The sequence below is a fragment of the Triturus cristatus genome, chromosome 7 (genome assembly GCF_964204655.1).
Source record: "Triturus cristatus chromosome 7, aTriCri1.1, whole genome shotgun sequence".
Taxonomy (NCBI): domain Eukaryota; kingdom Metazoa; phylum Chordata; class Amphibia; order Caudata; family Salamandridae; genus Triturus; species Triturus cristatus.
This window is the reverse complement of record NC_140590.1, coordinates 351090115-351113842: the sequence shown is the minus strand read 5'-3', so window position 1 is coordinate 351113842 and position 23728 is coordinate 351090115. Positions and strand designations below refer to the sequence as shown.

The window sequence follows — 23728 nt, the reverse complement described above, 5'->3', positions numbered from 1 at the left end:
AAAGCCAATGAAAATAATGGGTGGAGAGTGAGTGCAGCTTGTCTCCCCATACTGGACTACTGCATGCCTCGCAGTGCGAGCAGCACATGCGCTCTGCCGCTAAAGCTCGACCTAATAAAAGGGGGTGGGGACTGAGTCAGAGCTGAAAACTAACTACATCAGCCCATAAAGAGCATGACAAGGCACAAAGTAAACATGGAGAAGAGCATTGGTTTGTTCGCAACAGAGGAAGAACTACAGAAAACATAACAAGCTCCCATGTCCCACCCAGGTCTTGATTACCAAAAGACATTGAGGACTACTGCAGGGCTGTGAGGAATAGTGTAAATGGGAGGCTCATTTACGGAACCAAATCGGGGATTGCTTGAGTCGTCCAGAGTTGATTATGGTGGTTACTCTAGGATTGACTGTAGCCCACATACCTCTGCTTCTGGAGCCTCTGTTGAAACTATCTCAACCACTGGCTCGTTAGAGCAATCCAGCATTCTATATGATATACCAATGTGAAGAGTGCCATCTTAGAATAAACACTTAAAACGTGTAGCACCTGTGTTTATATTAATAGCATTAGAAAAAGGTGAACTAGAGAAAGCATCGATGAAAGTAACAAGGTTTCTGTCAAGTCGCAGCTTGTATAAATATTTTGGGCATGCTAAAACTATAACTTTGCTTTTACTGTAGAAAACAATTATACAGCTCAAAATAAAATACAAAGAATCACACAGCGACAGTAGGGGTAGAAGGCTTTAAGATTCTGAACATCTGAAGACTAAACTGGGACGAGAGCAGAGTGGATTTACAGGAGCAGAGAGGGAGGATGTGCCAAACTATAAACCTAGCTCACATGCCCTTGGCGCAGATTACAGATGACGTCTGTCCTACATACAAGACAGGTCCATATTCTAGCGGGACTTGGACTAGGTCATTTAAAGGGCAGCACAATGCTATGCAATTAAGAGATTTAATGCTGTTGGGATACCAGTGAGATATCTCACAAACGTATCGCGGCGATACCATGGAAAGCAGTTATAGTGAGGCACCGCCCTGAAAACCTAGCTGTCACCGAAAGTGATCAAGTTTGCAGCCTGACGGTATGCATAACCACCGCAAGACACTCATTGTTGACAGCTGTTTTCCAGTGGCTCTCTGCCGCCCAACTTAAATGTAACGAGGAAAAGACGGAAATCCTTCTTTACGGTAGATTTCCCCCTCGATTCAGGAAATCTCTCTGGCCATCCGACTATCCTATGCCATCTTCTTTGGGTCTACCAGTCAAAAATCCGTGTGTCTGGTTTGATGAACAGTTGTCCTTCTCGACTCAGATTAATAAATTGTCGGGGAGTTGCTTTGGGATATTAAAGTCTCTCAAGAAATTCCTTCCATTACTACCTAGGACAGCGAAGGAAACAGTGGCCCGGGCACTGATCCTCTCTCGGGTAGACTATGCCAATGGGCTGTATCTGGACCTCCCTGACTACATTCTTAAAAAATTGCAGGTGGTCCAGAATGCAGCGGCCAGGCTGGTGCTCAACATTCCTACTAGAAAGAGTATCAAGCATCATCTGCGTATGCTGCACTGGCTTCCGGTTAGGAAACATGTTGAGTTTAAGGCCCTGGTTATAGCGCATCGTGCTTTGTATGATGGAGGACATATATACCTTAGAAAGCGCTTTGCTTTCTACATGCCTACTTGACACTTGAGAACGTCATCTCAGCTGCTTGCGCAAATTCCTTGTGTGCGCCTTCAAAGAATGGGGGGCAGATCTCTGGCCGTTAGGGCAGCCACGGCTTGGAATTCTTTGCCTTTTTCTTTACACTGCATCCAAGAGCTAGGGCAATTCAAGAAACAGCTTAAAACCTTTCTGTTCTAATTCTTTTCTTATTTGGTACTTCGTAGGCTCGCGCTGGGACAGTAAGGAGTAACTGCATGCGTTATAAAAACCCTATAACTATAACAATTGTACTATTATAAGATGAAAAGCAACTGTGCATTGTTCCACAGTACAGTGTAACTTGCGGTTACATTAAGAGCACAAAAAACAAATGTGCACTGTTCCCTTAGATGCTGACCATCACCCAATTAGACTCAGTTACTGTACATCATTCTTTGCACTAGTCAAAATCTGTCATCAAACACCGGATTGGATTGAAAAGCGGTCACAAAGCATCATTCACTGTACGAGGACAGGAGCTGTGTCTCTAGCATATCTATCTGCGAGAGGCCTTGGAATCACAAGACTGAGTGTCAGTATGCATCACTATTTGAGACTACAAGGGTGTATACTGTAGCTCTACTGATCTATGGGAGAGCAAGAGGCTGTCACCATACTTCACTCCGTGAAATGGCGAGACTCGCACCGTATATTCGAGAGACAAGGAACCTGCAGCTGCACAAGATTGTAATGTCCAACCACAGCCTTGCGCTCTAAGCTAACGGCACAGGGCCACAACCTGCCCCTGCACTTCAATCCTCTCCCAGCGCAGGAGTCTATGCAGGTCATACGCCCACTGTCTACTGGTGTGAGGGTCTGTACTGGTCAAATGTTACCCCACGGGCATCATGATGTAACAAGTGGACATCTTTCCACTTGCTTCGCCACAAGTAAAATCTTGCACCTGAAGATGTGTCTCAACCAGTGCCCGAAACTGGGTCAAGTTAGTGTCTGTCCCACTGCCCTACCTGTGCCTTCCATAACCCAGCATCTCACTAGAAGAAGGTATTAGTCCTGTCATCAAACACCTCCGACTCTCCTCTGTAAGCAGCTCGATGCTCTGCAGGAGCAGCAGATCCGTTCACCTGCTGGAGCGGCGAACCGCAGCCCCCGTTGGGAGCCTTGCGACCCTCACTCATCCTGCAGGTTCAGCACAGGGCCGTTGAATGTGGGAAGCTCAGCTGTGCGTGTGCACCATCAGGCGCCACTGTTCTACTAGCTGGAAACCCCATGCAGCGTGACACTGCCTACGGGGTGACATCATCCACCTGGGTCGCGTGATTATCATTGTTGTCAACTGGCATGAAGGGCGGTAGCTTCTTGAACCGGAAGAGGAGGGCTGAGCAAGGAGGGCATTGGTACCCCGCATGCCCCTAGGCATATCTCAGCACAGCAGCCAATGCCTGCAGCATTCCGAGCAGTGTCAATAATATGCCCACTGTCAGCACTGTTAAAGCACAGCAAGAGCCTACATTCCAGAGTCACGTGTGGACTGTGGTCAGTAGTCACCAGGAATTTAATACTCCAGTTCTTATTTTCTCTTAAACAACCACTGGGTCTTACAGATAGAAATCGCAACAAATAGAAACATTAACATAGGTTGAAGAACTTCATACTTAAAACAAGCATTTGCAATGCAACAGGACTCGCATTTACACAAGACCTATTGCATTGAAAATGGGAGTGCGGGTGGAGGGCAGGAAGCGAGAAGGCATGAACAATGAGATGGGGGGGTGAAAACGCATGGACTGCTGGAGGGGGGTGGTGGGGGAGAAGGTACAGGAAGAAAATAGTTACTGTGCAACACTCGGAGTAAAGGGGCCAGTAACCTTGGAAGGATACAAATGACAACATGGTCGTCATTAGGAGAGACTAACAAGCCGTAAACCAATCGGAAGGCAGAATTTAGGACCTGAGCCAATGAAAAAGATGGGCAGAAAGTGGGCGCAGCTTCCATGAAGCTTCCACGATATACTGAATACAGCATGCCTCGCAAAGCGAGCAGCACATGTGCTGCAATGCTAGGCTCGACCTAAAAAGGACGTTTTTGCACGCTGGTTTGTTTCAATTTGACCATGACATGACAGGGGAGTCAAGTTAGTCACGGCTTGCCAATTATTACATACTTGATACTTAAAAGCCAGGCCTGATTGTATGCCAACATGGGCACACTAATATTTTGACAGTGTACCCATAAACGAGACAGATGGGGATATGTACAAGGAAGTGGCGGAGCGGGGCATTAGCCTCCTCGGCTTAAAGCCGTGCTCCGCCACTTCTGAAACGCAAGGCTGCACCATATTTACAAGAATTTGGAGCAGCCTTGCTTTTCCCCCTGTGATGGAGATAAGTTTAGCAAGGGTATCTACGTGCAGGGGAGGATTGTTTATGGGTTGGAAGGTGTCCCTTCCTACACATAAACAATCCTAAAATGCCATTCTGTCACTTTCATGTGTGCTGCTTCATGCAGCACACATTAAAGTAACAAAATGGTATTTTTTTAAAGGTTTGTTCATGTACAGGATTTACAGGATGTTGCGACTTCCATGTGTGCTGCACAAGGCAGCACACATGGAAAAAGCAAAAACGAGGAGAAATTGTGCATTTCTCCTCGTTTCGCCAACTTAAGACCAGGATTTATCTGGTCTTAATTTTGGCGCTGCCTCCTATGAACGCCACCTTTGTACATAGGGGGCAGCGTCAAAATGAATGGGTGTTGCGGTGGAACGCCCACCGCAACACCCACCCCTTTCACGCTAACCATAGCGTGAAAGGGGGGCTTATGTACAAGGCAGCGTTAAGCCACATTAAGTGGCTTAACGCTGCTTGTACATAAGGCGCAACCCCTATCGCCACCACAACATCGGTAAAAGTGACATTGTGATGGCGGTAGGGGCTTGTACATATGCCCCCAAATCTACTGTCTCACTGAGCTGTGTGTGGTGCTTGCAGTCACTAGACGTCTTTTGTACAAAGTGCTGGATTAAACCATGTGGAGGCCCCTAGGCAGTCTAAATTTTGATCCCCCCTCGCAAATTATCTCCTAATACGTTTTTAATTTTACCAACCACCAACTATAATAACCCAATTTTATTACACACAACTAAACATTAACAAAGATTTATGCTACTAAGCAAAGATTCATTGGAAACAATTTAAGAAAGCTTGATTGTAATTTTCTTTCAAGATCAAATCAATATTATTTTGATCCGTTGTTGCGGGGCCTCTAAAATGAAAGGGGGCCCATAGACCGGTGCCTACTTTGCCCATTTGGTAATCCGGAACTGTTTGTACAGAATTAGCGTGGAAGGAAGCCCATTGCTTAGATCGCTGCATTTTGTGTACTTTTAGAAGAAATAGCAACTAAGCAGGGCTGCTGCCTCAGCTCTTCATAGGAAATCATTGGACATTAAGTTATAAAAATAAGCCAGAAATAGAGTGGTTAGGCACACACCGACCAGATGCTCAGGGGGGCATGCTGAAAGGCGGTATTCCAACTACAGCCCCAGCAGCTCAGTAAGGTATGCAGGAAAAACGAACATGAATGGGCGTGCTGCACAATAGTTAGATGATACAACTAAGGAATGATATGGCTGAATATGCTTTGGGAAAATAGATAGGGATTTTAGAGTAATGGAAATAGCAAAGTGAGATGAGACATGTTTGGGGCTTTCTGTGGTTTGGCTTTGGATTTGGTTATGAATGCTGAGAGGATTTGTACATAATAAATACACTTTAATTGTAAAATACCATGTAGATAAGAGTTTCTTTGGGAGTGCTGTATCATAACATTCTGAATCTATATTATGAGAGCTCGTCATAAAGAAATGTGAGAGGCACCACCAGCCTGTTCTCTGAAAGGGATGTAATTCGCATTATTCCATTGGGGCTGAGGAGCTCTAACTGGGTGAGCTCCCTACTCCCCCAAACTCTGAGGTCCATGACAGGTGACGGGTATATAGAACCCTTCTGCCACAGTCCATGTGTCGCACACATGTCTACGCTGTCACTGTGAAAAAGAAAGGATTTAAGTCCCAAGTGCTCTCTTTTCCTCACATTCCACAAGTCTGATCTTGCCTGCACTGTATTGGGGGCTTTAATGCCCTCACATCTTCCCAGTCCTGCTGTTGGTTGCACTTTCCTGTGATAAATCAATACATTCTGTCCCCAGCACTGTTGGCAACATTTGTGTGTCAATTCACGCCACCTACGGGTAAACAAAAAGCCAGGAATAGTCACTGGTATGTTTAGCCCCTAAGATCTGTAGAAGGAGAGGGATGGCAGTAGAAACCCAGAAGATCTCTGCAAGGTAGAAGAAAAAAATAATTCTGTGTACAGCCCGTAAGACCTGTAGGAGGTGGGGGATATGCGCTTTAGGTGGAGAACTGTTCTAGCTACAACCCATAAGATATCAATAAACACTGTTGGCTAGCGCCTTCAGCCAAACCTCTGTCAAAATGGAATGGTCATCCCTGGATATCGCCCCCCTTCTGGCCTGCTGCTCTGCAAAATACTCCGGGTCTCATATCCGCTTGTACCCAAGACAGGCAACATGATAAACACCAATCCCGTTTTAGCACACATAGCATGAGATGGAACAATTTCTATGAGCCAGCCAGTGTATATGCCAGAGTTCTGCATCCAACCAACCTATTGCAACTGGACATGCAAACTATAAACTAGGCATACTATTGACAGTTCAGCCAAACAGTACTAGCCAACCGAGGGCTATAACTTAATCCAAACTCTATGTCCCACTAGTATATACTATAACCTACACTTATCACTCTGCCATGATGATCATAACGGAGGACTCTATCACTGTCCACAGGGGCCTATTTTTTTTTAATTATAATCTTTTTATTATATTTGACATTAGAAAGAATCACAGTGATGGTAAGCAATTTATATCATAACAACAAAGCATAGGTATTACAATTACAAATTCTCATTTGATCTCCACATCTCACATACACCCCGCCAGCCCCCCAACAGGCAGTGACATGATCTAGACTTCTCTGACGCCAAGAGTTGTGATTGGTGCCCACAAAGAGGGCGTAGACTTCTCCCTGATATGGATTCCATTTCCCCCATACTTTAGACCATTTATGCAGACAACCCCTACTTTCATACACCACCCTCTATTCCTGCATACACCAGTCCATATCCTGCTTCCAATCACCCAGGTGAGGTGGTAGTGCCGCTCTCCACATCTGTGCAAAATTGCGTTTGGCCACCATCAACCCCAGCGTGAACTAGAGATGGTTCATTCAGAGGAAATCAGTGTCATCCAAATATTCAGGAGGCACCACCCCACAGAGGGCGCAATGTCACACCCAAAGACACCGTTAAGACAGTTGATGACGGTGGTCCAATAACTTTGAAATAGCAGACAATCCCACACCATATGGAAAAACGTTCCTTCCTGACCACACTTCTTGAGGCAGAATGCCAATTCGGACTTCACCATTTTAACCAGTGTCGTCCCTGCATTTTAACACCTACAGAGGTTCTTGAGCTGCACCAGACAAAACCTGGATCTTTGAGCTACCTCACTGGGGTAGGCCAGGGCCTCGGGCCACTCAGCATCCTCTAAGCCTCGCAAATCTTGCTCCCAGCTTCAACGCAAGTGGATCAAGGTGTTGTGGGAATTGTTTAACAATTTATGGGCGGTAAGCGAGATCGCTTTTTTGGGCATATATTTATCCAGCAAACTGTCTTCAAGTGGGGAGGACTCGGGAAGCTTTTCACCGCTGAGGATCACTTTCTGTAGAGCATGACAAATCTGTAGGTAACAGAAGGTCTCAGTGGGGGCCAATTCGTATTCGCTTTGCTGTTCAACGAATGGAAACACCTCGCCCTGCCTCTTCAGGCCACCCACTCTAGACAGGCCAGTGAGATCCCATTTATTAAAACCCCTCTGTAAGGCCAAGGTACCCAACCTCGTGGTATCCCACAGGGGTGTAGCACGCATGATCCTATCATGCCAACCCACAGCTTTCGTGCGGTGGGCCAAAGGGAAAGTGTGACAGCTGTAGGGCTGGGGAGGGATGCAGTGCATGTTCCACCATAATTGGTATTGAGATACCCCCGGGTTGCATATTTCTCCTTTTCATCCTATAGGACGGCTCGTCCTCTGGGAGGTGAGCCCAATGGTTAACGACTGAGTTGCGATGCACAGTAATAAATTTGGAGATTGGGGAGGGCAATTCCCCTATTCATACCAACTCCTGGTCAGTTTCTGGAGCGCTATATGAGGGGGACCTCCATCCCAAAGAAGTGTGTGGGCAGCATCATGTATTGCTTGAAAATAGGACTGCGGAACTCAGTAGGGTGTGTTGTGGAGGACATACAGGAAATTGGGGAGGGCCATAATTTTAATTAGAGCGGTTTTCCCCAGTAGGGAGAGAGGCAAGGCCTTCCATTTTGAATGCCCCATTCCAAGCGCGAAAGTCACCCAGGTCTATTTTTGCCATTCTCGTCCCTCTTCCTGATATTGGTCCAGCCTCATAAGATAGCTAAGTGGTTGACCTTACTTTAGCCAATACAGAAAGTGTGCGAAATCTCCCTTATAATAACCACAAATAGAAAAATGGAACTGATGAGCTAACTAAGGTTGTCCACATATCTCAAAACGTAAATCATGTTTCCATCCCTCACACTCCCTTCACTCGCCACACCACTAAGACCTGTGTCCCATAACATGATAACAGCACACAGGCTTACACCTTAAACAGCACTCTGGCAATCGCACTCCCTACAAGGTGTAGCATGCTACCCGTGTCGATAAGTACTTCAACATCCCAGCACCCCACCACCTAGGGGTACTGAGTACTACATCAATGCTACGATAATACAGTACAAACAATTAACTTTCATTCTCCCACCTAAGTGTTACATACTCACCCTTGCTTCCTCTCCAAGCTCTAGTGGATTTTGCCCTGCTGCAGATCCAACGCTGGAACCAGACATCTGAGAAAGTCGGCTCAAATCCCAGAGTGACTTGCTGGGTCGTGTCCCCACTGTCTTCGCCGCTGAAAGCCGATTCCGCTGCACTTGCTTTAGAATGTCACTCAAGGCACTCTGTGTTTCCTGACCGGCTCGCATTCTATCAGTTGGTCCTTCAAAGTTCCGGCAGGCTGCCAGCCGGTGCCGGATAGAGTGGTCAGGCACATTAACAGGGTTTTTGGAAATAATTGAGGAATCATGGTGAATGCTTGATAAACGCAAAGCACCATCTCGTTTCCCCATTTCATTGTCCGCTGGAGGTTCCACGGTGCGTCGTTCAGCTATTTTGTGCATACCTTTTGAGTGTGGACTGCCTTCTTTGAAGTTGGTGAAAGGTTTCAATGGGGCATCTATGGGCTGCAGGGTGCCATTAGTGTCAAACTTCAACGGAGAAGAGTAACCATTGGAATAAACCTCTGAAGCCAAAGGCAAAAGTGGAAGTGGATTTAGTAATGGGACCTGGGCGGCTGGCTCTGTAGTTTCCTCATCAGGTAAGGGAACTTCCAATCGGAGAATGGGTGGTGTCTTCCATCTCCCATCCGCGTTTGTGTCTTTCGGTAATGACGATCGATGAATGGGTTTAGAGGCTGCGAAGAGTGTCCGGAACTCCTTGTCAAAGGAGTCAGTGATTTCTCCAGTGAGAACGGTAATAAGGTTCCGGTCTAGACGACAATCCATCCACGTGAAACTGCAATTGATATAGTAGGGGGAGAGAGAGATACAAAAAAAAATATCAAACTGAGTTTATGGATACAGAGGTAGATTAATAGTAGATCTTTGGACTTTAAAGTAGATTAACATTAGATTCTGGAACTTTTCTGGCTTGGGGGCTCAAGGTATAGTTCATGAGTTCTATTACAATAGAAAGCAACAGATCCCAATCAAGCAGTACTTTGATATCAATTGCCAGATCTTTTTGTGGTGAATTTTCCAAAACTATGAATATTTAATCACACTTTTCCAGAAACACCCAGCTATTGTACCCATATTAAAATAAAACATTCATTACATTTATTTACAGTGCGTATGTTGCACATTAGTAACACAGTAACCTCTAGACACTTTCTAGTTTTTGTTAGCTACTGTGTTGTGGGTTGAGACTTGGTTGAGAAATCAGACAAGGAACCGTTTAAAAATGTCTTTGGTCGCAGGAACGGTTTTGAGGTTTTCTAAAAGTGGGGCAGTTTGGCCTGGATTGAAGCGGCCTGCACTGCATAGTGCCTCGCTCTTCCTTGTAATTCTATGGATTGAGTTGCAGGAAGGTATATGAACTGAGTTGTTTTGAAATGTCTGAGGTAGTGATTACCCTCCAGAAGTAAAGGGGTAGTCCTGACGGCACTTGTATCTGATGCCAAGAAGCTATGTAGCCCTGTTTAGCCTATGTAAGCACACTATCTTTGCTTAGTTCAGTGATAAGTCTGGCTGCCACACTCTGGACTTTTTGTAGTCTGTTCAGTTGGTGAAAAAACATGAAATAATGTAGTCATCCCAAGATGCGTTTTGAGGAGACATCTTCTACTAACCAAGCTCTTAAAGGATTTCTTAGATAATTATATTTTCGATTCTCCCATTGTTTCCACAAATTACTAAATAGGTCTGGAACACATAGGACTGGCTTTGCCCACTGACAGAATGGAAACATCAAGCTGGGGTTTTCAGAGTGTCCACAAAATGCACAAATAATATGCTCTGAAATTCAGCTTGGTCATATTGATTGTAAGCATCTTCAAAAGCTGATTGGATTTTACGATTCTGCAGATTTTCGAACCCAGCCTTGCATAATGTCATGTGTTTTTAGGTCGAGCGTGAGCCAGCACGCATGCGCTGCGCTGCGAGACTTCTTGAATACGCTCGACCTAACGAGTAGGGAATAGTATCCCCGCCCACTCTCCGCCCATGATTGCCATGAGCTTGTGTCATTGTCTGTCCTAAATGCTGGCTTCTGATTCGTCAATCTGCTTGTTAGTCTCTCCTCTTCATTTGTCACCTCTCTTGGCGACTGGCCCCTTTCCTTCGTTTGTTACAGGGTTCGAGATATTTGACACTGTGAGCACTATTTTCTTTATGTAGGTTCTCCTCCACAGGCACGACATGCTTTGGCGCCTTCTCCCCCAACCGCCCACCCTCCCTAACTTCCTCCTTCCCTCCGTGATGCCAACCATTTACTATGCAATAGGTTTCGCGTAAATGCGAGACCTATTGCATTGTAAATGCTTGTCTTTGACGGCACCCTTTCCATTAGTGCTTTCAGTGCGTGGTCTCCAATCTCATACAGGAAAGCACATCAGCAAACATCTGAGGACAGAGCAGAAACATTTCAGAGAGCTCGCAGGGGGCGAAGGAGTGGGTCTCAACCAAACGCCAGGCCTGCGAGAGCCGAGAAGCGCCCACAGATGCATGTTTCCAGTCATCTCTTTGTCAACACGTTCCGAGGTGGAGAGATTTGTTTTTGTTTCTTTTACAATTGTGGCTCTTGGATTAAAAATGTGCGAACATTTATGAATTGATGTACTCTTAAACAATGGAAGCAAGTCAGCTCACAACTTGCTCTTAAGTATCCCCAGCGGTGCAGCGCTATTCGTGAGTGTTCCAGGCACTCGTATCAAGAAGTGCACCCTGCATAGACCTTTCTCGAGCAACTCTCCGAGTGTCAGGAAAACCTCTTTATTCTGTGTTTCAATTATCTTTTCTAATAAACAAAGGTCGCTGTAAACGGGCATCAACTTTTCGCAGAATTTTTTTTCAATAATTAATTTACATTTTTAAAACGTGTGCTAGGAATCACAAACGCATTTGCCATGAACAGAATATAAATGCCCGTATAATACTAACAAAGGATGAAAAAAACTGAAAGCGGGGGTGTTTCGAGTGCGGTATGTATGATAGCATTTCGGAAATATCGCAGAGTCCAGCCAACACGTGTTTCGTCTTTGGGGTGTAAACCCTAGACTTCTTCAGGGCTGTATGACTATTGAAATTATGCAGTTCTATGCCCAGTCTCCGGTTGTAAATTCCGACCTGGCTAGGTCTTTCCAAAATGTAAGTCTCTTGTTCCAAAAGAATGTAATCCACCAATCTTATAAAAGTATACTGCTCTATATTCCAAATTACGGTGTGTGTCTTGTAAATCTGAAATGAGTGTTTCAGCATTCAAGACACCGGGCGGGATATGCCCCGGGACCTCCAGAGAGTACGCTGAACCATGCTGTGCTCCAGCGAGTCGTTCTGAACCAGGAATATAGAACAGTATACTTTTATAAGATTGGTGGATTACATTCCTTTGGAACAAGAGACTTACATTTTGGAAAGACCTAGCCGGGTCTGAATTACAACCGGAGACTAGGCATAGAACTGCATTACTTGAACAGAAGAATATTTATATTGGGACTAGATTCTTTTGGCTTTTTACCTTGGAACAGATTCTCCGAATCACACAAACGCATGTGCACAGGATTGGACTGCTTTGCATCTCGGACCTGTTGGTCCTCATTGGAGGGCTTTAGGGGTTTTTTCCCTCACCTGTTGCACCGTTTTATTTCTGCACTAAATTGACAAATAACGACACACTGCAGGCGTCGTAATTCCCTGTGCTAATCAATACCCCCCTTTCTGGTTACATGTATGTTAGCATTGGTACGTACTCGAATGCCCGCCTGCTCAAGAATACTTGATGAAAATAACTGAAATCACAGCTTCTTTAAGGCCTGGCTGTAAGCCTGGGGAAGCATATACCAGATTGTCTCATTGTGTAGCTATTTCTTCACGCTCTCTTGGTCAGGTACGTGGGTCCTCATTTACAAAAAGTGATGCATCGCTGCGTGAAAACAGCGATGTCACGTTTCATTATACCCACCTTGCGACATGCGGGATGCGTCATATTTACAGTATGATGCATCATGTCACAGGGAGTTACAGAACGTCAGTATTTCTGACATATCTGTAAGCACAAAAATGACGCATTGCTGGAGTGTGTCCCAAAAGTGACGCAAATCCAGCAATGGCTCATTACACATGGGCAAGTCCCATGGGAAATGTACCTGCGACAGTCTTACGCCTGCCATGAGGCAGCCGTAAGATATTGACGCATTTGAGTCCTAGAAGTGGTGCAGTGAAATCTTATAGATTTAACTGCATCACTTCTACGACCTTTTCTTGCGTCAGAACGCCCCCCCGCATACATAATACCTGGTGCAGGTATAATGTGGCGCAGGGGTTTACAAAGTGTCCCATCTACCTAGATGCATCACGTTGTAGAGATGGTGCAACAATGCTAATTTTTTACGCCGCTGGTGCGTCACATAAAGTGACGCACCGGCAGATTAAATAAGTCCTGTGGTGTTTAAGGGATTTATTAGGCACGACAGCACACCCGCAGGTTGAGAGTGTTCTGGCTAAACACTTATAAGGTCCCAAAAGCGAGACCTATTGGCTATTCCAATGCTTGATAACAGTAGCTATGGGCATCGCACTGTCTAGTTAGGACATGGAAAGGAAGACTAGCTCCTGAGATGTCTCTTGCACTCGCATTGTTTCATCCTTGGAACAGGGAGCAGAAATTCCACACAAAGACCACTCGCCCCCCTTCCACAGCCACAAAAGCAGACCTTCACCTGAGAATGTAAAATTCTGGTGCACTGTGCCCTTCCTCTGTTATGGCAGGATATGTGTACCCTCAGCAAAAGATGGGCTGTTGAGATCCATTCTTTTGAGAGTGGAAGGAAATATATGCACAGGATTAAACAGATTAATAATGTGGCAGAAGTCATTATTCTACTTTGTACAGTGGATACGCAGAATTACCTCATAAATATGTGTAAACTATGGAGCACCAAAGTCTGGAGAACATACGGGGAATGACCAACCTGAGTACTGATATCAAACGTGATCAGTGGTACGGTAAAATCATAGAAATCTCTGAAGTGGATCTATAAAACCTCTGACGAAATGAAATCTAGGAATTTCTGGTACGAATCTTGGGAAAAGCCACAATAGAAAACATGGGGTTAGTACATCAAAATGGAACACTCTGTGGTATACATTCAAGGCTGTTTTATTGCAACAGGTGGCTAGGGCAAATGAGGCTAAAGGAGTGAAGGCTAGAGAGATGTCACCGATTGACCACTACATGCATCAAATGTGACCTTACGGCTGTTGGCAAAGGCAAGAAAGAGTGGCTTTGCCTCAAAACTCATTGCGTCGGCCATGCTGAAAACATGGACACTTCAGTAAGGCCTAGGATGTCTGGACCTCTTCAAAGAACACTACATCACAATAAATTAGTTGACTTTATGATTTTCTTTGACTCTTTACAGCGTCCGCTGCCTTTTTAGCTAGGGGGCATATTATCAAGCCAGGCGATAAAATTATCGCCGCTTTAGCGGCAGAAAACTGCCGCTAAAACGGCGATAATGGGCTTAATAATATGCTCTATGGAATTCCAATTGAAGCCCATTTTAGATGTGAAGGACATCTGACCTGGGCTTCAATTGGAATTCCATAGAGCATATTATCAAGCTCATTATCGCCGATTTAGCGGCAGTTTTCTGCCGCTAAAGCGGCGATAATTTTATCGCCTGGCTTGATAATATGCCCCTAAGTACCCACTACTGAAATACCACATACATATGTTCATGCCTATTTGCATTCAGGCATATATAGAGCACCTGGAGCAAAACAAAGAAATCCATATGAGCAAAACGAAGCTTAACTTGAATTAAATCCTTGAAAACCAAACAAAACTGAGAAAAAAAAAGAGAACTCCAGAATTAAGTAAAAACACCACGTAGAGAAGGAAACAGAGCCCCCTCAAGGAAATGAGAAACACCTGTACGAAAATGAAAGCATGCTTCAAATGCTTTAAATAAACCTGGAAATCTTGAGGTAACACCCAATAGAGTTAAACCAGAAAGCCCTTGATTAATACTATGACATAATCAAAACTGAAGAGCATTTGGTGTCAGACTAAAGCACATTTGAAATAAACACAGAGAACTAATAGAGGAAAACTAAAGAAGTTCTAGAGGAAAATTAGACAACCTATGCATCTAAAATAAAGGGATTGATTTAAATCTTGGTAGACTGATTATTCTGTCACAACTGTGCCAGATATCCATCAGCCGAAATATAAATCCCATTATACCCTATGAGGTTTATATTTCGGAGGACGGTATATCCGTCACTTGTTACAGAGTAACCCGTCTGCCAAGATCTAAATCAGTCCCTAAGTTACTCCAGGTGTAAAATCAGAGAACATGTGGAGAAAAACTAAAGAGTGCCCTGAAGTGATCTCGTAGAATCACTGGTACTAAACTAAACAACAACTAGGAAATAAAACTAACACACACACTAATGGGGTAAGACTACAAAGTCCCTGGTGCAGATTTAGAAAAACCCTGGATTTACACAAAGAAACTTTTATGTGCAATTAAATGACCCATGGAGTAGAATAAAAGAATATAAACACTGGAAGATAACCAGTGAAATTCTAAAGTAACATTTAAAAGCTATACAAATGTATAAGACAAGCTATAAGGCCTGTAAAAAAACTACTGGATTAAATGGTGTAAAATCAGGAGCAGAGAACCTCTGAAATGAGTGCATAGAGTCACCAGAACCTATGCAGTATACCAGTGAAGCCTGGATCAAAATGAAGGAACTAAGAGTAAACCAGGGAACCTCGATTAAAATCAAAATTTTGACAGCCTTTTCTAAAGTTTGGCAGATGGAATACTCTGTCACATACATGGCAGATATCCGTACACAAGTTCCATTAGCTCTAATATTATGCTAAAGTGTTTTGGGGAGTGTGTGATTACCTCCACAAGGTGTCCTGGAGCTGAAGGAATTGCTTACAGCAGGATGAGGAGCGGTAAATCATCTCAGAAGACCACGGGGCATATTAACATGGAACAGGGAAAATTAACGCTTAGGGAGCTTAGCGTTAATTTTTTAACGCCTGCTATCGCTGGATAATATTGCCTGGTTATCGCGTTATTAACAACGCTAACCACCTAGGCGATGAAAAATCCAGCGATAGCGGCATTTTGGAGGTTATCGCTGGTAATGCAGCGATAAAACTACAAGGATAGGGATATCCCTGTTGATAGCCCATGGTGGATTTAGCCATGTAATCCACCTCCCATTGGATTACATGGCTAAATCTGAAAATTAGCAGACGTAAAAAAGCACCGTTAACCGTGGTTAGCGCTGCTTTTTTTGTCTCTAACAGGGTTAGCGTGAAGCTTGATAATAGGAGAAATGTCGCTTAGCGACATTTCTCCTATTATTTTGCTCTGGAACGCCCACTTTGCATCTCATTAGAGATGCAAAGGGAAGTGTAGTGAAAAATACGTTGTTGATAGGACGATATTTTTATCTCCGCTTCTTTGGCTTTTAAAGCCAAAAAAGCGGAGATAAAGCCCTTGTTAAAATGCCCCCACAATCTTTAGCTTTTTGTGGAAAATATCATTCTCGGAGATTTGTTTCAGGGCTAGAGCAATGGATTCCAGAGTCTGGAGAAGAGATACACAGAGGCGCTGCTATTTAACCTGGATTTCTTGATTTTGGGCACAACCAAGAGTTTGGTTGAGGTGGACCGCAAGTTTATAGAGGGATGATACAAGCTAAGCATAGTTCTTAAGTAGTCGGGCCCAAATTCTGGATGGCTGTGTGGACCAAACAGAGCGCTTTGTATGTGGTGCAGTTTTTAATAGGGAGCCAGAGCAAGTTTAGGTGGGAGGAAACAAAGGTAGAGGCTGGTAGGAGAAAAATGAAATGAGCTGCTGAATTGTGCAACTCAGAAGATGGTGAGTGAGATAATCAGGTAGACCAAAGTACAAGAAATTCCCATAGTCAACGTCGAAGGGAGGTGTATTTGCCTCACCATGGCAAGTAGCAGATGCATAATCTTTTTATGCGCAACAGGGAGTACCACATTTCTGCAATATGTGTTTAGCAAGACAGGGGGGCAGATTTACAAGCCACGTGTGCCACTTTTGCGCCGCTGTTGCGCCACTTCTGTGATGCAGCGGCAGCGTAAAGCTAGCGCCATGCTGCGGGGGATTTACAACGTGGCGCATCTAGGGAGATGCGTCACGTTATAAAGCCCTTCCACATGAAACCTGCGTCAGGTTTCATGTGGTCATACTGGAGCAGGGTGGGAGTTCTGGCGCAGGAACGCCTCGAAAAAGTGCCTGAGTGAAATCTACAAGATTTTACTCATTCACTTTTCCGACCTCACTGTGTCAAAACCTTGCGCCTGCTTGAAGCAGGCGTAAGGGGTGATGCACCATGTGGGAGATAAGCCGGGTTTGCACAGTGCTGGAGTTTTGTCACGCCCGCGACACAACTCCAGCACTGCGCCAACCTTACCCCGGCAGATGCTACACGCATCTGCTTATCCTTGCGCCATGGTGTGCCGCATTGTAAATGCAGCGCATCTGTGGTGGCGCAACGATGGCATTGCGTGTCGCACGTTTCTTGGCGCATCCCTGCTGATTTGCAGGGATGCGCCAGGAAACGTAAATCTGCCCCAGGGTGTTGTCAAAGAGGAAGTCAAGATTTCTATCGAAGGGCCCTGGGACAGGAATACAGCCTAAATCCTAGAGCCACCAGTCCAGTGACCAAGGGATGGTTGCTTGGCTAAAAAGTAGAATCTTTGTTTTGTTGCTGTTAACCGCTTAACCGCGGCGCAAATTCCGCCGCGGTGCGGCAGTTTAATTAAGTGGGCGGGGGCCGTGTCGGCCAACGGACGTGTGCAGCACTACAATGGTAGTGCTTGCGACGGCCGTTGGCCGACAGAAGCATCAAAGGGGTTAAGATTGAGGCAGTTTGATTTCATTTATACTGCTGAAGCACTCACGCAGTTGTTAAAACAAGATTGGGTTTGACACCGTCCCTTAGCAAGGGAGCTAATGATCTGTACATCATCTGCATAAGACACTATGTCAAATCCAAAAGACAGACAAGGAAGGCAAGCAGAACCATGTATATACTCAAAAAGATGGGGACTAAAGATGCTGCAATTAACTATTGTTGCTTCAGACAGAAAAGGAACTCGTGTCACAATTTGGAGTCTATAAGAAAGGAAGGATCCAACCCATGTCAAGATGTGTTTGCACACATGTAACCTAAAAGGGCTTAGCAGAAGGACAGGGTAAGAGACTGTGTCAAACACTGCTGAGAGGTCAAACATAATCATGGCAATTGCATGGCCATGATCAAGTTTCATCCTGACATTGTCAGTGACGAACAGCAGTCCAGTCACTGTACTGTGTAGTTGGTGGAAACGGATTGGGAAACATCAAGCAGATTGTCGCTCTCAAGGAAGTGAGAGTGGTGAGTTGATAGATTTTTCAATATTTATTGAAGGGGAAGGCAATAGTGAGGTAGGGTGAAATTTGCTGAGTGTCTTGGCCTCCACCAACGTTTTTTTAGGAGAGGATTTATAAAATCGTGCTTCCAGAAGTCAGGGACCATGGTTGATAACATTGAGAGATTGCATGGGTTGGTTAGGGCCAGGAGAAGGATCTCAGGTGACAATGTCATGATGTGGGGAGGACAGGGTTCACTAGGTGATCGTGACTTCTTGGATGACAACAGGGAACTGACCTCATCTACAGAAAAAGTATTTAAATTAGAAAGAGGGGACATGCTAAAGGGTTCACCATCAGCAAGGGTGGCAATGTACTTATGAAATGGTGGATGAGATCTGCAATGCTTGTGATGAAGTATCCCATCGGCCAAACTCTAAAAATGGTTTTAAGAGTAAACCAGAGAGGCCTTAAAGTAAAACCAAGAAGGTAGAGTGAACCAGAGAACTCTTGTCGAAATATCAGAGAGCTACTTATGAAAAATGAGTAAACCTCAGTGAGAACCTTTGGCGTGAACCTAGAGTATCACATGCACATGGTGAGTACCCATATGGAGTGTGATGTAAGTAAATATTTAGGATAACCAAGAGTCCAATTTTAGAAAATCAAAGTTGTAAAGCAAATTAATGTGGCATTTTGAATCCATGGAAACAATGGGTGTTAAACGTGGCCATTCATGGGTCTGTGGCTTGGGATACCTAGCAAGTAACATCTGTAAACCTTCAGGCAAAAAAAATGGAATAAGTTTAAACTTTTAGCAATCTGTAATGTTAATCATTGAAATCTACAGTTAAGGAAAGGTTGTCCTGATAATACATAAATGCAAGTGGTGAAGAAAAGTCTTTCTTTTGCTTTATAGACTGAATGTGCTCTTAAGTCTATAAAGATCACCAACAGAAACCCTTTTCTGCACACCTCGCATGTGTGTTGTATATTAACATGTATATAAATGGCATGAACAGTGAGTTCTAAAGGGAACTTCTGATGTGCCAATGGTAGGCTAACCTCCCCTTACGCTACTTTTGTTCGCAGATGGTGAACTAGTTACTTACCTTCGGTAGCGCTCTTTCTGGTAAAGACTTTTTCTAACCGCAGATTCCTCACCTTTTGAATATTCCCACGGGCATCAGACTGGATCTGGAAAAACTTCAGTATTACTCCTGTCTGCCGGTAGGTGGCACAAGAGCATTGTTCCGTGCTGTTATGTGGGGGCCTCCATGGGTATCACCAATGCGCTCTGACATGAGTTGGTTTCTGACTCACCTACACTCACAGATGCTGGGTCAGTGACAGATTGGTTGAGAGCAGTGTGCAGAAATCTAACGTTGACCTTTGTAGGGGGAAAAGAGTTCAGATCACAGAGCAGGAAGGATGGAATGGTCATGAGAAATCTGAGGTGAGTCTCTACAAGAAAGAGCTTTACTGAAGGTAACAGTTCTTCTGAAAGAGACTTCTAATCGCAGATTCCTAATCTTTTAAATAGATACCAAAGCAGTAACTCCCAGGAGGAGGGCCTGTAAACTGCCTCAGGCCAAAATCACCTCCAGGACCAAACAGGCAAAATGTCAATCTTGATGAACCAGGCCATCCAGACAGTAGTGTTTCATGAATGTATGGAGTGCCACCTGCGTAGCTGCCAGGCAAAAAACCAGAACAGGTATCACCCATGCCAATGCAGTGGTGGCAGCCTTGGCTCTAGTACAATGAACCTGCAAGCCTGCAAAGAGCTCCGCTTAAACGGAGATGGGGAGGTATATAATGTAACCCCTTGAGAAAATGCATTTCAACCGGTGATTGCCGGTCCAGCAACCATCAATTGGCCCAAAAAGCAACAGATACCTTTTAACAGTGTGCAAAATAAGGACTGCTGAGCTAGGGACAACATAAACAACAAAACATTGGACAGTTTAGCGTGGAGTGGGTCTATCTGTTTAGAAGTGCACCAGGCCACACATTTATCCCAACAGCAGGCATATACAGATGTGGTTGAAGGATGCCTGGCTGCCATGATGAATTTCAGGAGGAAGATCGAAAGCACTCAACTGTCACCGCTGAAGCTACAAGCATGAAGGGTTAGGTTGTGCCGGTTCTAATGCAAAGCCCTTACTTGCTGCTGTGACAGAAGATCCCCCTGAAGGGGGGGAGGACAGATGCTGATGCCCAGGAACTCAAAATGCCATAGTCTCTGTGCTCAATCCAGGGGATGACTTGGGCCCGGTGAGTTCTAATCTTCTTCAGAATTCAGGGCTAGAGAAGTATGGGTGGGAAGGCATACAAGAATCCTGAGTTATACTCAATGCAGAGCACATCTCCAAGTGATAGATGGCTTTGAAACTCCAACATGCAAAAGTGCTGACATTGCAAGCTCTCTGCAGTGGCGAAAAGATCAAACCAGGCTTCTCCCCCATAGCGGAAAAGACCTTGGTCACCTCTGGATATAACTGCCATTCGTGATTATCAAGGCATTGACAGCATATTTCGTCCCCTCTGGCAGTTAACGAACCTGCAAGTTGGTGTATCACTAGAATAATTGCTGGTCTAGCCACATCCAGAGATGTAAAGCCTCCTGGCACAAGTTCCTCGACCCCACCCTTCATGCTTTTTACACTTCAATATGGCAGTAGTGTTGCCTGTGAGCACCTGCACAAGCTTCCCTTTGATCAATGGTAGGAAAGCTTCCAATGCCAAGTGGATGGCTTGCCGATTCAGAATATTGATTTGTAGCCGGGCCTCTGCCAGGGACCATTTGCCTCGGATCTCCGCTTCTCCCAAGTTCCCTCCCCAAATCAGAAGTGATGCATCAGTCACCACTGTGAGCTCTGGATTGGGTAAGGCTAGAGGTCTACCGCTGACCCAATCATGGTCCTGCAGCCATCACTGCAGATCTTTCTAAGTCTTCTCCAAAATCTGGACCTGATCTTAAAGATTGCCTGGTGCTGTGATCGGATCCCACTGCAGAGCCCACATAAGCCAGCTGGCATGCTTGATCAACAGGATGCAGGTGGCGATTTTTTCCAGCAGCAGCAGAGTTTGAAACATAGGAATCATAGCTTGAATGTCCTGGTCTCTCCAATCCAAGGGATAGGTGTGAAACTGAACTGAGTCCAGAATGGCTCTGATGAAGGGAAAGGAGTCAGTTATGACTTGTGCAAGTTGATAGTGAACCCCAGTGATGTTCAGAGGTTCGCTGCAGTCTGGAGGTGGGTGAGGACTGCCTGGGTCAAGCCCACCTCCAACAGCTAGTCATCGAGGTAGGGTAAGACTGGGACCCCTGATCCCCGAAGGTGCGCTGCATCCACGGGCATAACTTTAGTGAACACCTGAGGGGCATCATTAAGGCAAAAGGGGAGCACAGCAAACTGAAAATGCTCCTGACTCACCGTGAATCGTAGGTAGCTCCATCCAGTCTCCAAGGTCCAGCGTAGACAAAACCTGGCCTACAGTGAGCATCTTGAACTTGTGTTCATATTGAAAAAGTTGACTGAATAACGATACATTCATGTAAAAAAACAAAATTGCATCTTCAATGACAAATTCGCCTTCTGTAAACTCCACGTCAACCCCAACTCAGAAATACTTTAAGGCTGATTACGAGTCCGTCCGACAACGTATCGGGGAGTGGGACCGCCCGCCTACAAGGCAGCGGTCCCACAGCGGTTGCAATACCTATAGATATTGCAACCACTACGTGGCAGGCACCATGCGGTGCCTGCCACATGGTGCAGGGCTATGTAGGGGGGCACCTTGCTCCCCAGTGCCTAAATCCGGGGTGCAGGGGGAAGGGGGTCCGCTACAGGTCCCCAAGGTCCCTTTGCGTCTGCCCTCTCATAATCCCTATGGCAGTGCCTGGCAGGCACCGCCACCATTGTAAGGGTATGATTCCCCTCCGATGGTCTGCTGGGCCATTGTAATGTGGCAGGGTAAAACCTTCTTACAGTGGTGGTGAAACCTCCAGCGACAGGCTGTTGGTGGTGATTTCGCCACCATCGTAATTAGGCCCTTAGTTTGACAGGCCCTTAATCCCAGGCCTGAGGTCACTGATTGACAGGTCAGAGGTGGGGTGGCATGCAGACAGAAGCTAAATGCGCAAACATGAAATCTCACATCAATCCGACAGATAGGCTCAGCGACACCAGAATGGTCCAAGTATATTGGCCCCAATAAAGCACACATGACCGAAGGGGTGTGTGTGTTCTCAAAACACCATAAAGTCAGATGCCACATGAAGCCAGGAACAGGTAGCCAATCAGGACACAGCACACATTGATCACATGCTCCCCATGCCTGACATCTAGACACGTTAACCACTGGTCGCATTGTGTCCACGCAAGGTTGAGGCCCACCTGGATTCCACATCCAATACATTAATTTATGGCTCCAAAGACAGAGGTTCACATTCCTTACCAAAACAGGAACGGCAGAACTATTTTATTGCATTGAATTAACTGTATAAAAGTCTATGTTAGATGATTGTAAATTGAGACAGTCCTCAAACCCTATGCCTGTGCTCCTGGTCACATTGTTTAATTAAACTGTTCCTGTTTTGCCAAAAGCCTCTCGTCTCTTGTTTTTTCAACGTATTTCATGTTCAAGCAACACTTGCTCTTCCTCAGGATGGCAGCGAGAGGGCAAAGATCCAGAGGCCTCTGTAGTTTTTTGGCACCAGGAGGTAGCACGAATCCACGACCCACTTCTGTTGGCCGAAGAAGCCTTCCCTTTCTGCTGCAACTGGGACAGATGGTCTGCTGTCAGAAGGTTTGAGGATGGTGGAAGGTGCAGCAGAGTTTCGAGAAATGGTAAGGTGTAACTTTAATGAACAATCTGCAGGAACCCCTTGTCCAAAGTTATCGCCTGCCACTGTGACAGAAAAGGTCAAATCCAGCCTCCAACGGGGTGGCTCTGTGCCGTCAATGGCACGCTAAAGAGGCTTCAGGGCTGCAGCAGCTTGCAGAGTGGTGGACTAGGCTGCACACTGGCCCTGTTTTCCACATACCTGGTGGGTACATCAGCCACAAAATTAAGGGGGGGGGGACGTTGTTACACTGCCGGACCTCTTGACAATACTTCAAGTCTCTACCATGGCCAAGGAGGGGCCAAATTTAGGATGCAGCTTACATAGTGGAACAGAAAGGCCGGAAGAGGGGAATGTGACGTTGTCGCCCCCTTATGTTGGTGGAGTCACATGGCCAGTGACGCATATGCTGGATGGGTGTTGTGTGTGTGCAAACCTGCCCTCCGGGAGTGGCTGTGACATGCTGACAACTAGACCAGTGACCTGCACACCACCAGCGAGTCCGCTTGCGATGGGTAGCAATGAGGGCCCCCCCTCGGAGCATAAGCGGAGTGGTGTGGCCTGCCGTACGCTGGACCAGCGCAGGGCTTGCACCAATGACTCGTGGGCTCTGGGCGTGGTTCAGTCCATGTCCGGATAAGAAAGTGAGTGATGTGTATGTCCCTGTTGTAGTGTCCACGGGACCCGGTACACAAATGCAATATAGCACCCTCTGACTGGCATCCCACAGGATGAGCAACATTGACTCAAGGGAAATCACTGTCCCTACATTCATCCACACATGCATACATGCTTGATGAAAGACATGACACAGCAGTGCGTCACTGGATGTTTATTGCACATTG

General features: G+C 45.5%; 1 protein-coding gene across 4 annotated transcripts in view; it reads right to left on the bottom strand.

Moving 5' to 3' along the window:
• SACK1E (scaffolding CK1 anchoring protein E) overlaps positions 1–23728 on the bottom strand; it is a 368519-nt gene that overhangs the window by 37253 nt on the left and 307538 nt on the right. For all 4 annotated transcript variants that reach the window (XM_085616492.1, XM_085616494.1, XM_085616491.1 and 1 more), the window contains exon 5: positions 8619–9408. In XM_085616492.1, the coding sequence (XP_085472618.1) occupies positions 8619–9408 (790 nt within the window). The remainder of the gene's footprint in view (positions 1–8618; positions 9409–23728) is intronic.